This window comes from Ictalurus punctatus, chromosome 19 (assembly GCF_001660625.3).
Source record: "Ictalurus punctatus breed USDA103 chromosome 19, Coco_2.0, whole genome shotgun sequence".
In the NCBI taxonomy this organism is placed as follows: domain Eukaryota; kingdom Metazoa; phylum Chordata; class Actinopteri; order Siluriformes; family Ictaluridae; genus Ictalurus; species Ictalurus punctatus.
In genome coordinates this window covers 20,338,076-20,350,594 of record NC_030434.2, presented here as the reverse complement: position 1 = coordinate 20,350,594, position 12,519 = coordinate 20,338,076, and the positions used below count along the sequence as shown (strand labels likewise).

The 12,519-nt window shown below is 41.8% G+C and overlaps 1 protein-coding gene across 11 annotated transcripts in view; it reads left to right on the top strand.

Annotated features, from left to right (window-relative positions):
- The window catches only part of flncb (filamin C, gamma b (actin binding protein 280)), a 78,035-nt gene that overhangs the window by 54,388 nt on the left and 11,128 nt on the right, over positions 1-12,519 (top strand). For 4 of the 11 annotated variants that reach the window (XM_053688218.1, XM_017494459.3, XM_053688213.1 and 1 more), the window contains 16 exons: positions 378-495; positions 618-880; positions 2,690-3,287; positions 3,773-3,946; positions 4,945-5,107; positions 5,330-5,490; positions 5,764-5,931; positions 7,473-7,596; positions 7,738-7,894; positions 7,995-8,111; positions 10,365-10,554; positions 10,703-10,726; positions 10,828-11,075; positions 11,761-11,853; positions 12,149-12,248; positions 12,346-12,486. In XM_053688218.1, the coding sequence (XP_053544193.1) occupies positions 378-495; positions 618-880; positions 2,690-3,287; positions 3,773-3,946; positions 4,945-5,107; positions 5,330-5,490; positions 5,764-5,931; positions 7,473-7,596; positions 7,738-7,894; positions 7,995-8,111; positions 10,365-10,554; positions 10,703-10,726; positions 10,828-11,075; positions 11,761-11,853; positions 12,149-12,248; positions 12,346-12,486 (2,839 nt within the window). The remainder of the gene's footprint in view (positions 1-377; positions 496-617; positions 881-2,689; positions 3,288-3,772; positions 3,947-4,944; positions 5,108-5,329; positions 5,491-5,763; positions 5,932-7,472; positions 7,597-7,737; positions 7,895-7,994; positions 8,112-10,364; positions 10,555-10,702; positions 10,727-10,827; positions 11,076-11,760; positions 11,854-12,148; positions 12,249-12,345; positions 12,487-12,519) is intronic. The other 7 variants (XM_053688215.1, XM_017494462.3, XM_017494466.3 and 4 more) reach the window with 3 other exon arrangements.

The window sequence follows — 12,519 nt, the reverse complement described above, 5'->3', positions numbered from 1 at the left end:
CCTCCATGACATATGGTACTCACTTGCTGCCGAGTGTAATAGCAGTTTGATAGAAGTTTAACAGTGTGTAATTCATAGGGGAACTATTGACCCACTGATATTCCATTTACAAATGCGTTTGTAAAGTAAAAAAGTTAAAGGACATTTTAAAGTGTAAGGTAAAATGTCCTTCACAGTAACCTATGTCCATATCTCAAGTAAATAACTTAAAACATAAAGTTGTATTTACACTTAGAAAACAGCATTTTGTCTGTCCAAGTCCATTATAACAACATTTTGAAATAGAATTAATATAGTATTACAACACTGTCCTGCTAGTAAATTTGTTACTTGGATACACATTTTACACTCAATCATTTTTCCTGTCATTGTTTTAGGGTAACATGAGCATTTCTGTGTGCCATGGAGGTGACCCCATCCCCAAAAGCCCCTTCATTATCAATGTCGCTCCTCCACTGGACCTCAGCAAGGTCAAAGTCCAAGGACTTAATACCAGTAAGTCTGAAGTCTACATTCCATCTGATGCATATAATGTATGTTTTATATGTGTTTAGTTTTTAAAATGTACACATCATTTACCGACACTCTCCTGTGGTTCTCCTGTGTCTGTCGTGTAGAAGTGGATGTTGGAAAAGATCAGGAATTCACCATTAACACACGTGGAGCCGGTGGCCAGGGCAAAGTGGATGTGAAAATCCTCTCACCTTCTCGACGGCCAATCCCGTGCAAGGTTGAGTCTGGAACTTCCAATGAAGTGCACTCAGTGCAGTACATTCCCCCAGAAGAGGGACCCTACAAAGTGGACATCAGTTACGATGAGAACCCTGTGCCAGGGAGCCCCTTTACTGTGGAAGGGGTCATGCCTCCTGATCCCTCTAAAGTAAGTGTAACAGTGGTAATCAAGATGAAGTTCCGTCCATCCATCCATCCATCCATCAACCCACATACCCATTCATCCATCCATCCATACATCAACCCACATACCCATTCATCCATCCATCCATCCATCAACCTACATACCCATCCATCCATCCATTCATCCATCCATCCATCCATCCATCAACCCACATACCCATTCATCCATCCATCCATTCATCCATCTATCCACATGCCCATAAATCCATCAACATACCTACTCATCCATCTATCCATCCATCCATCCATCTACACAACACATATCTAAACATCTTTTGATCCACATTCCAACATCCATCTATCCACCCAATCATCCATCCATCCTTCCATCCACTCATCCATGCATTCACATACCATATAACTCTCCATCCACATACTTATCTTTTTATTCACATACAATCTATCAGACTATCCATCAACCCATACATCCATCCATCCTTCCATCCATGCATGATACATTCTTCTATGTGCACTATATACTATGTACATACAATCTGCATCAGGTTTACTAGGGTCTCTCAATATGACCTAAGGTGATTTGATTATATGGTGGTCTACTAATAATCCATTACTCTTAGGGGAATCAGATTGTGTGCTGTTACATTCTGAACTAGTCACAAATCATTTGACTGCATTTCGTGCATGGGTCCAAGATCTGAAACTCATTAAAAGTTGGCTGAAGTTGGACAAGCCTTTCTTTGTGAGAAAGAATGTGTGAGCAGAGACTTGAAACTTTGCAGCACACACTGACTGACCAACCAAGAGCCAGTGCCCAATGCAGTCAAATTTATTGCCTAGTGTAATTATGTCCTGCATACTCCATGCAGATCTTTCTTTAAGTTTAAATAGCAGATCTGGCTATGTACGGTCCATGTTTGTTTCGTTCAGGAATGTTATTGCATGAATGTAAGCTGCTCACTTCTGTTTTTACAGATGAGGAATGGGCAGCAATGACCATCCCGTAAGATGTAACTAATTGAGTTCAGCTGCCCATGAGCCTGTGAGGCTCAGTAATTAAGCATTAATGAAGGGTCTTCATCACTAGTAATTAATGCCATACATCCATCAGCATTCCTTTAGAACATTCCTCTGCCTGCTCTTTTTCATTAACCGTGTGTGTGTGTGTGTGTGTGTGTGTGTGTGTGTGTGTGTGTGTGTGTGTGTGAGTGAGAGTCTGTGTATGACTTCACTGTTCCTTTAATTTAACTGAGGATAAAATTACCTGGCCAATGAGGTAATTAATGTTCCATACAGTGTCTGTGAGCCACATGTTCCATTTCATACTATTCACATAGTTAGACATGGAAATCAAATGTGATATGACAGACTATTTAACCGCTGGAGGAAATGACTAGAAGATGTTCGGGGTGTCATTTATTTGTCAAGGGAGAGGTGAGCCAGAGTGTGCTTGGCCACAGGGGTTAGATTAAGTGTATCTGGGAGGCTTGCATTTTTTTCACTTCCTCTAGGGAAAACAGCAAAGTAGACCACAGTCTTGTATATAGTAGGGGCGTAACACAATGGCACTGTCTGTATCTGTTTTGTGCTCCAAGTATTTGTATCTGTATCCATATTTATACCTGAACATAGGATGCTCTATGAGCCTTTCTGACTTGCGTTCTTAAAAAAAAAAAATAGCATGCCTCCTATTTGTATCTGTATTCATATCCATGTAGAACACATTATCTGTTCAATCAACTGCTCGAGTTGACCATTTGACAAGATCTACCATCTTGTTATTACATATCCCTAATTTTATTTAATTTACGTGAAGGTGCGAGCCTATGGCCCAGGCCTGAGGGGAGGAATTGTGGGTAAACCAGCTCCATTTGCCATTGACACCAAAGGTGCCGGCACTGGTGGACTAGGCTTGACAGTGGAGGGTCCCTGTGAGGCCAAGATTGAGTGCCAGGACAATGGGGACGGCTCCTGCTCTGTATCGTACTTGCCCACTGAGCCAGGAGAATACGCCATTAACATCCTGTTTGCTGATCAGCACGTCCCCGGGTCACCCTTCAAAGCCATGGTGCAGTCTGTATTCGACCCCAGCAAGGTGACAGTCAGCGGGCCAGGCTTAGAGAGTGGCAAAGTGGATGAGGCTGCATCCTTCACAGTGGACTGTTCCAAAGCAGGGGACGCTGATCTCACCATTGAGATCATCTCAGACTCGGGTGCCCAGGCTCAAGTGCACATCCAGAACAACAGTGATGGCACATATTCCATCACCTATGTGCCCCCATTCCATGGCATGTACACAATCACCATTAAATATGGTGGACATGCTGTGCCAAAATTTCCTGCCCGTGTCCAGGTGGATCCTGCTATCGACACCAGTGGGATCAAAGTCTACGGACCAGGAGTTGAACCCAGAGGTACATCTTCTTATCCCATTGGAAACTTTGTACATCTATACACTATTTAGCATAGGCCAACTGATTCAATTTTAAAGCAATTCACATGTAAAATATATAATGTTTCCATTATTATCCATATAAATTGCATTTACACCAGTAAGCACACAAACTCTATTTACCTGCTTGGGGTACATTTAAATACCTATACCTAAAATCAAAGCAGTCATTTTTATCTCAAAATGACCTGAACTAATGATTTCTGAAATGGTTGTCCACGTTAAAAGGAAAAATTCACCCTAAATGACTTGCATCTTAATCTTGTGTGATCTTCAGTGGAGTCCAATTTTATTTTCCAAGATTCTACATAAAGAGGGTGATGCAGCTGTGCTTTAATCCTATAGTCTGTCCAGCTCTCTCAAATGCTAGATGGATAGTTGCTGATGTGCATGTTTGTGTGATGTGCTTATAATTTAAAGAGTGAAGTTGTTTGCATGGCTTTACAGGAGTCCTTAGAGAAGTCAATACACACTTTATTGTGGACACCCGGACTTACAATGTGACCGGAGGAAACCACGTCAAAGCCTGCATTGTTAACCCTTCAGGCACCAACACAGATGCGTACATCACCGATAAAGGGGACGGAACCTACAGAGTGGAGTACACTGCTTATGAAGATGGTATGATGGTCAACCTCTGATTTTATGTCATGTCCTACAATGGAACACTTTTAGATATTAATTTAAACTTAGTGAATTGAATTTCAGTTGTTGCTGATTTAGTCAGGAGGTGTGCTTTGAGGATGTTTAGAGATGAGAGTGTGGTCATGGGTGTAGGAAGTAATGAACTGGGACAGGATTTTACAAACTGCTCCTTTGCTCTTTTACGAATATATTCCTTGAGGTTTTCTGTCGAACATGTAATGTACTGTAACACGCTTTGTCGTGGTTTGCATAAACCTGTGGTTTAAAGCTCTTTCCTTAGTTGTTAGGCTGGTCTAATTAATTTCACAAGCAGCTTTGTTTTGAGGTCTAATTACATACTTGACAGGCCTAAAGATAAAAACTGTATTTCAAAACAAACAAACAAAAAAGTAAGGCAACATTTTGATGTGCAAAATACTAGGGGTGCACCAATCCCACTTTTCCCATTCTTGTTACAAGAATGATTTCTGAGCTTTGAGTGTCGATATGTGATACTAATCCCAAGCCTGGTTTCTGGTGGAGAATCTGAAGACCAGTTGGGTCTTACATTTATACTGTATGTATGATATGCGTTATTCTAGTAAACATTATTATAAAATAATATATTATTATATATAAAATAAAATATATATAAAATAAAATATTATTACAGTTAAATGAAGACTGCTTGAAATTTGGTTCAAGAATGCTAATTAAGTGCATAAACCTCAAGGTCCTTTACAAACAAAATGACTGGACATCAGTAGTAATAAAAAGCTGATTGTATCTGAAGAACTGCCAGGCTCAGTTTCCTGAAGACATTCCATGGTATATTTTCTTGAAAATGGTTACAGTGAGATGGTAATAAAGTATATTGCATTTAGAGCTGCAGTGATGGTGTCAGTTTCCATTTGATTGACAGAAATAATCCACAAAGACACCAACCTACTGTGCACATAACATCGTGGACCTTGTGTGCATGTCTGTATATACAGGTGTGCACCTGATTGAGGTGTTGTATGATGATGTGCCGGTTCCCAAGAGCCCATTCAGAGTGTCAGTAACAGAAGGCTGTGACCCGAGCCGTGTGCGGGCGTATGGACCGGGCCTAGAAGAGGGACTAGTCAACAAATCCAACCGCTTCACTGTGGAGACCAGGTCCATATTTTATTTGGACTTATTATTCAGTTTTCTCATCTTAAAGCATAATAAGATAAGATAATACTTTATTAATCCCCAGATGAATAAATTAGGGATTAATACTCAATAACTACCAGCTATCAAGTCTGGATCCTGAAAATAAGAGTGACAAAAAAAGCAATAGGGTCTTACTGAAATCCTGGAAAGCACCTGTACTTATATGACTATTGATGTTTCCAGGGGCGCTGGTACAGGTGGGCTTGGCTTGGCCATTGAGGGCCCATCTGAGGCTAAGATGTCCTGTAAGGATAATAAAGATGGCAGTTGTAGTGTGGAGTACATTCCCTTCACTCCTGGAGAGTATGATGTAAACATCACATTTGGAGGCCTTCCAATCCCAGGTGGGACATTTCGCTATTCCCAACAGGATATGCTATAGAAATCAGTCCCAAAGCTTTCTTTTGAAGTTAAACTAGTATTTTTTTTAGATTAAGTAATGAAAGTAGGATCATAAAAAGATTCGGATGATATTGAAATAAATAAGTATTAGTCAATAGTAGCATTAGAGTTTTATGAGGTTGTTTTTGTAAGGTTTATTATAAGATAGAGTATGTTTGAGTTAGTTAGTGTTTAGGATTGTGTTCAAGAGCATGTAAAATGTTTCTACCACGCAGGCAGTCCATTCAGAGTTCCAGTTCGAGAGCTGGTGGATCCCAGTAAGGTGAGGTGTTCTGGCCCAGGCCTGGGCAATGGAGTGCGAGCTCATGTCCCACAAACCTTCACTGTGGACTGCAGTAACGCCGGCCTGGCGCCGCTGGAGGTGCTACTCTACAGCCCAACTGGTAAAAGCTTACCGCACCCAAACCACATACACACATTTCCCTTAAGCAAATAACAGTATGAATGCAAAAAAACTTTAAAGGAGGTGAGAACCGGCTGAACATACATATAAAGTTGAATAATAAACCAAACTCAAACAGAACAGAAAACACACAAACGTAACACAAAGCGCACATGAGTCTCTCTCTCTCTCTCTCTCTCTCTCTCTCTCTCTCTCACTCACACTCTCTCACTCTCACACTCTCACTCTCACTGATTAGCCAAATCAGTGCCAGGTATGCATCCTCGCAACCTGGCTTCTCCCTCCTCCTCACCACACTCCTCCGCTGTCAGATTCAGGCCCCCCGCCAGACGCACACCCCCTCCCACCCATTCAGGAGGGCGGTGCTCCCCTCTCGGCTATGTCTTTTGGCTGGCAAGCAAGAGGAGAGACGAGGAGGAGGAAGAGGTGAGAGAGAAGAAGCAAGCTGTAGAGAGAGCCAGAGAGAAAGTGGGGAGAGAGAGAAAAAACACTCCAGTCCCCAGACACAATGTCATCCGGTCCTCAGCCCGCTGCGAAGCGATCCCCCATGATGCCTGGCTATGGCGCTGGACTTCCAAGCGGACTTCCAAGGGTCTGTTGCTCCTCCCCTTTTCCGGTGGACAGCAGCCACACCTCCACCTCCCCAACAGGTGGCTATGTCTCCTCCCATTTTCAAGCAGACGGCAGCCACATCTCCGCTTCCCCGGTGGACGGCAGCGGGTCCCCCATCCCCTGGTGGACAGCAACCGCTTCTCCCTTTTCAGGCAGACAACAGCGGTTTATCCACCTCCCAGCGGATGGCAGTGACTCCTCCATCCTCCTTGGCAAACGCTCCAGCACCACCTCCGCCTTAGCATCATGATCCTCCCACAGCGGCGAGAGCTCTCCGACATCGCGTACCTCCACCTTCCTAGGTTTCAGCACCAGTGTAACACACTTTAAAGTCGGGCAAGGAGGAGGCGAGAACCTGCTAAACATAAACATAATGTTTAATAATGAACAGAATGTAAACATAAAGCGCGCATGTGTCTCTCTCTCTCTCCCACTGCTGCTTCCAGCTGCTCCTTTATCTCTCTCTCCCCCACTGATTAGCCAAATCAGTGCCAGGTGTGCGTCCTCACAACCTGGCTTCTCCCTCCTCGTTTCCAAATCAGGCCTTCTAATAGCATGTTAAAACGTGGCTATGGAAGATTATTCAACAGTACCATTTCCTTAATCATACTCCCAAATAAAAACAAAAGGAGCACAACAAATCAGCACAAAACCAGTTCAGACTTGGAATTTGAACACTATCAAAAATCAGTGGTATAAATTGAAGAGAACAGCCAAGTGCACAAACCTAAAATTTAGCATTTATTACTTAAATCTATATTTTTAATTTGAATTATAGAGTAGCTTGCAATCTTCTTCATGGAGAAGCATTATCCAACTCCAAGCATTATCTTACACTCAACTTGTTATATATATTTATATATATATATAATTAATTGATCTAATCATTCCAATACTTCACCTCTGTAGGCGCGACAGAGCCAGTTAGCATTACAGATAACGGTGATGGTACTCACACTGTGATTTACACCCCCTCCAAGGATGGTCCTTACACAGTTTATGTCAAATATGCTGACCAAGAAGTACCACGCAGGTAAGATCATGTCATATTCACACGCTACTCATTACAATTACGGCATTACCCCAACGATCAGTTTCCTCTTGAACACTTTCTCACACTAGAATCTAAAAAGGCTTTAACACCATTGCTCTGTCATTCTTTGGCTTGTACCAGTCCCTTTAAGGTAAAAGCCCTGCCTGCTCATGATGCCAGTAAAGTTCGTGCCAGTGGTCCTGGTCTTAACGCGGCTGGTGTCCCTGCCAGCCTTCCAGTAGAATTCACCATTGATGCCCGTGACGCTGGTGAAGGACTCCTTACTGTCCAGATCCTGGTGAGTCACATGATTTATTCTTCAGATTTGTACACACTTTATTCTATGACTAGAATTCATTACACCTGCTCCACATCTTGACCTTTGACCCCAACTGCAGGATCCGGACGGGTGCAGGCGCGAGGTCTCTGTGTATGTGGAGGACTGGGGAAGGAGGGTGTGGGACAGCCATATTGTAAAGGGCACCATCCCCTTCTATATTCTTAAGAAAGGCTGTGTAAGGCCACTTTTTGGCCCTCTCTTTTTCCATCCCCTTCACCATGTCTGATGTCTCCCTCCTCCTTCCCTCCCCTCCTGTCCTCTCCCTGCTTTTTGAGCCTCCATACCCTCTTGCACCCAGTGTCCTAGATCCCTATACTTTTACCCCTTATAGTGTAAAGCAGCCTTCTGGAGTAGTGTAGCATATTCCATAAGGTGTTTGTGGAACATACTGCCACTAAGTTTACTCAGTCCTCTGTTATCTAGTGCTATTTGAGATCTGGGATCTGTTATATTTCCTGTCTGTTTACCTCTCAAATCTCTTAATTCTGCAATTTTCTTAATGTAACTCACAGATAGAGTTTAGAGTTCAGTGAAACAGGTAACACAAGCATTCAGATGGATATTTGAAGTCATAGTTCCTGAAGGTAGGGTTAAGGTCCTTCCTCAAGGACACAACAGTGGCAGATTGAGGCTTGAACCCCTAACCTTTTGATCAGTAAGAGGTGGCCTAGGCGCAATCACTTGAACATGCATAATGTCTTATATACAACAGGAAAATGGTGGAGACGTCGCTCAGAAATTAACGCTATAGACAAATGTGCTGGGAGAGTGTATTTGCTGATGTGCAGGTTTCTCCTTGCCTGCCTTTTGATAAATCTTGATGGGATGAATTAAGTAAGGAATAAAACACAAGGTAGAGGTACTGTTATCACCACAAAGGTGATTATTTTCTGCCGACAGCATGTCGCAAAGTTGTTTTATTCTACTTACACCACATCAATTTGACAACACATACAATTCTGTTTGTTTGTTTGGATATTCCCCTCTTTTCTGCCCAATTTGGTCACCTGCCAATTCCCACCCCTAGGATCGTGTAGTGGGAAGGCTAACACACGCTTCCTCCATGACACGTGAAGCCAGCCAACCACAACTGTTTGAACTGCTGCTAATGCTGCATCACATGCCATCATAACACACTTTGAGGTTCTGCCCTTTTCCTCATACATGAGCTCACAGATGCCCACGATTGTCTAGTGTTGCTGTGATTGACAATAGAGAAAGAGTACCTCATGCTTCGCAAGCATAATCAGTATTCCAACTCACAGTCTCCTGATGATCTGTTGCGCAACTCAGGAGCCCAGTTTATTTATTTATTTATCTATTTATTTATTAATGAATGATGTCATCATTTGTATCCGTTTTTACCGTCATTTTATATTTAATGTCCACCATATAGTGCCTGCTATCATCATTCCTTCAACTGGCCGCTCTTTTTTTCTCTCTCAAAGTTATTAAGACAAAAACAATGCAGCTTGTCAGAAACTGCAAAGCTGTCTGTTGTAAAGACTTTCCTGGGTCAGACAACATCTACTTGACTGTTACAAAGCGCTGAAAACAGAGATTTATTCCAAACTTGATAAATAAACATCTCCTTACAGAAAACTTCACCATATCAACAATTATATGTGTGTTTTTTTAAAAACCGTTTACAAACCCCCATGTAAGTGCTACTTATTATAGAAACGATAGCATATTAGAGCAGAATTGAGAATTCAACAACACTGTGGTATCCGATCATTTGTCCTCCAAATATATGTTTTCTTTACATTTTACAGTGTTTTCTCGTGATTTATGTGAAAATATGTGAAATACATTGTTATTTAGTGTGGTTCTGTAAAAACCTTCCCTTGCAGCAGCTCAAGGACACCGTGCTTTAGGATATTTTTTCTCTACTGACTGAAACGGTGCTAATTGTTTACATCTTAACTGTAATTTCTTTATGCCTTTACATTTATTTATAAACATCATGGCTTAAAAGCACTTGCATCAGCACAGAACTTTCTTGTTCTGTGGAGATCTCTGGTTTATAGGATGTAATTTTTCTGTAGTGTATCAGCTAAATTATTTATTAACACTGTGAAATGCACAGAAAATATGTATTTTAATTGAGGAAAATCCTTGTAATATTCTACCTCTGCTGGTCTCTGTGGACTGACACTCCATTGATTTTGATCTAATTATTCAATGTGGTTTCCATTACATAACGAACTAATAAAGAAGCTTGGCCTCCCTAAAACATAGTTAACACATTTTTATACAAGTTTTATTGCTTTTTTTTAAAGTTGGGAGTTGTTATATCAGCTATAGATCCATGTATTTATGAGAAAGAGCCATTTTTTATTGGATTTGAGTTTGAACTGTGGATGAGACACGCAGAGACTGTCCCAAATTACGTACTTGCTTGTTAAACTGAGTATATTTCAAATAGGATCCAGAGGGAAAGCCAAAGAAAGCAAACATCAGGGATAACAGAGATGGAACATACACAGTGTCCTATGTGCCGGATATGACAGGCCGCTACACCATCACCATCAAATATGGTGGAGATGAGATTCCGTTCTCTCCATACCGCATCCATGCGCTGCCCACTGGAGATGCCAGCAAGTGTTTGGTCACAGGTAAGCATCTGATCAAATCTGAAAAGCTTCTTCTGGTTATGATATACTTTACACGATGACTTCAATCAATATAATTCAATTACTAAAATACTACTGCGACACATATCTTGTGTGTATTAATTGTGTGTATTGTAATATTTGCTTGCAGTTTCCATTGGAGGACATGGCCTGGGTGAGTAGTGCAATACTAAATGTTTAACCATAGACTCCATACTGTGCAACAGTGTTTGGATATAATGTCAGCATTGTATTATTAAATTTAATCCTGACCAGGCTCTGGACTCGGACCCACCATTCAGATTGGCGAGGAGACGGTCATCACTGTGGATGCAAAGGCTGCTGGGAAGGGAAAAGTCACGTGCAAAGTGTCCACCCCCGATGGCGCTGAACTGGATGTGGATGTGGTCGAGAACTCAGATGGAACTTTCGATATCTACTACACAGCTCCAGAGCCAGGGAAATACATCATCACTATTCGCTTTGGAGGAGAGCACATCCCCAACAGCCCCTTCCATGTGGTGGTGAGCGCATTCTGCCTTATCGGGAGTCAATATGTGTCAGAATGTAAAATGGTAGATCAGCTAGTTCTTGAGATCCTGCAGTTTTCGCTGTCTTACAGCTTCAGATGATCTGAAACCAGGACATCAACGATTGTTATTTGCAGAGTTGGAATACAACATGGAATGTGCTGGGGTCAGGAATAGAAAAAGATGGACTAGCACTGGGTCCTTACAGATTGGAGCTTTGTGATAGATTTCTAGTGTATTGGAAATGGTCCTAATCAATATTCCTAATATTTAACCATTAGCAGTCTGTTTGAAGATTTAGGTTTATATTTTGTTATACAGTACATTCACTTTTTTAAACATACATAAATACTATTTACTCCAAATGCATGCTATGAAGGTTTTGACACCAAAGTGCTGTTTGGAAATTGACATATATTTACTGAGGAAACATATAACATATCAACGCATTGCTATCTTAAGTTGATGATTATCCTGTAACAGCAAAGTGTTTCATTCCTCTTATGCCACAGAAATTTGCCAAAGCTAACAATGAGAACATTAATGTAAATCATGCAGGACTGTAAATTCAGAAGCTTATTTGTGTCCTAGGATTAAGTTGATTACCTGGCAACAGTGAAGGATAAAATGCATGAGTGTGGTTTCAGCCAACTAACCATGTGACTTCCTCCATCTCCAGGCGTGTGATACCGTTCCTATAATAGAGGAGCCGTGCGATAAAGTGCAGTTACAGCAGCCCTACTCGCCTTACCAAGGCTACTCCCCTCACTGGGTACACATTTAAGCCCTCTCCACAACTTCCCTTATACAATCTCCATCCCATTCATGCACTTGTTTTAACCCCTCAGCCATCCTTTCCATCCATCTTCTCTACAAAATCATTTCAGCTGCAACATTTCAATTACAGTTCAACTCCCCAAGTCAGCATTTCAATTGAAACCTTCTTGACTTGTATCTTCTTTCGTGCATGGCTTGCTTGTTTCTGTTGAGTAGGATTCTCTCAGCTGGTTCTGTACACGAACTTCTCACTAGTCAGTGGTGCTTACATGACTTTGTTTCTGTTCCAGGCCACTGAGGAACCTGTGACAGCCATTAATGGCATGGAGCCCATGCTTCGTCCTTTCAGTCTGGTCATCCCGTTTACAGTGCAGAAAGGAGAGATCACAGGTTTGATCCGAGCACATTTGTGTAAACTGTATAAAAACGATGAATGATAACCACCTCAGTTCATGTAGCACCAGAGGAATGACTGTGTGTTCTTTAGGTGAGGTACGAATGCCTTCTGGTAAGACAGCACGGCCTAACATCACTGACAATAAGGATGGCACGGTGACGGTGAAATATGCCCCTACTGAGAAAGGCCTGCATGAGATGGACATCAAGTATGATGGCAACCACATACCAGGTGATAAATGCCTTCTTTATCTACATCGAAATA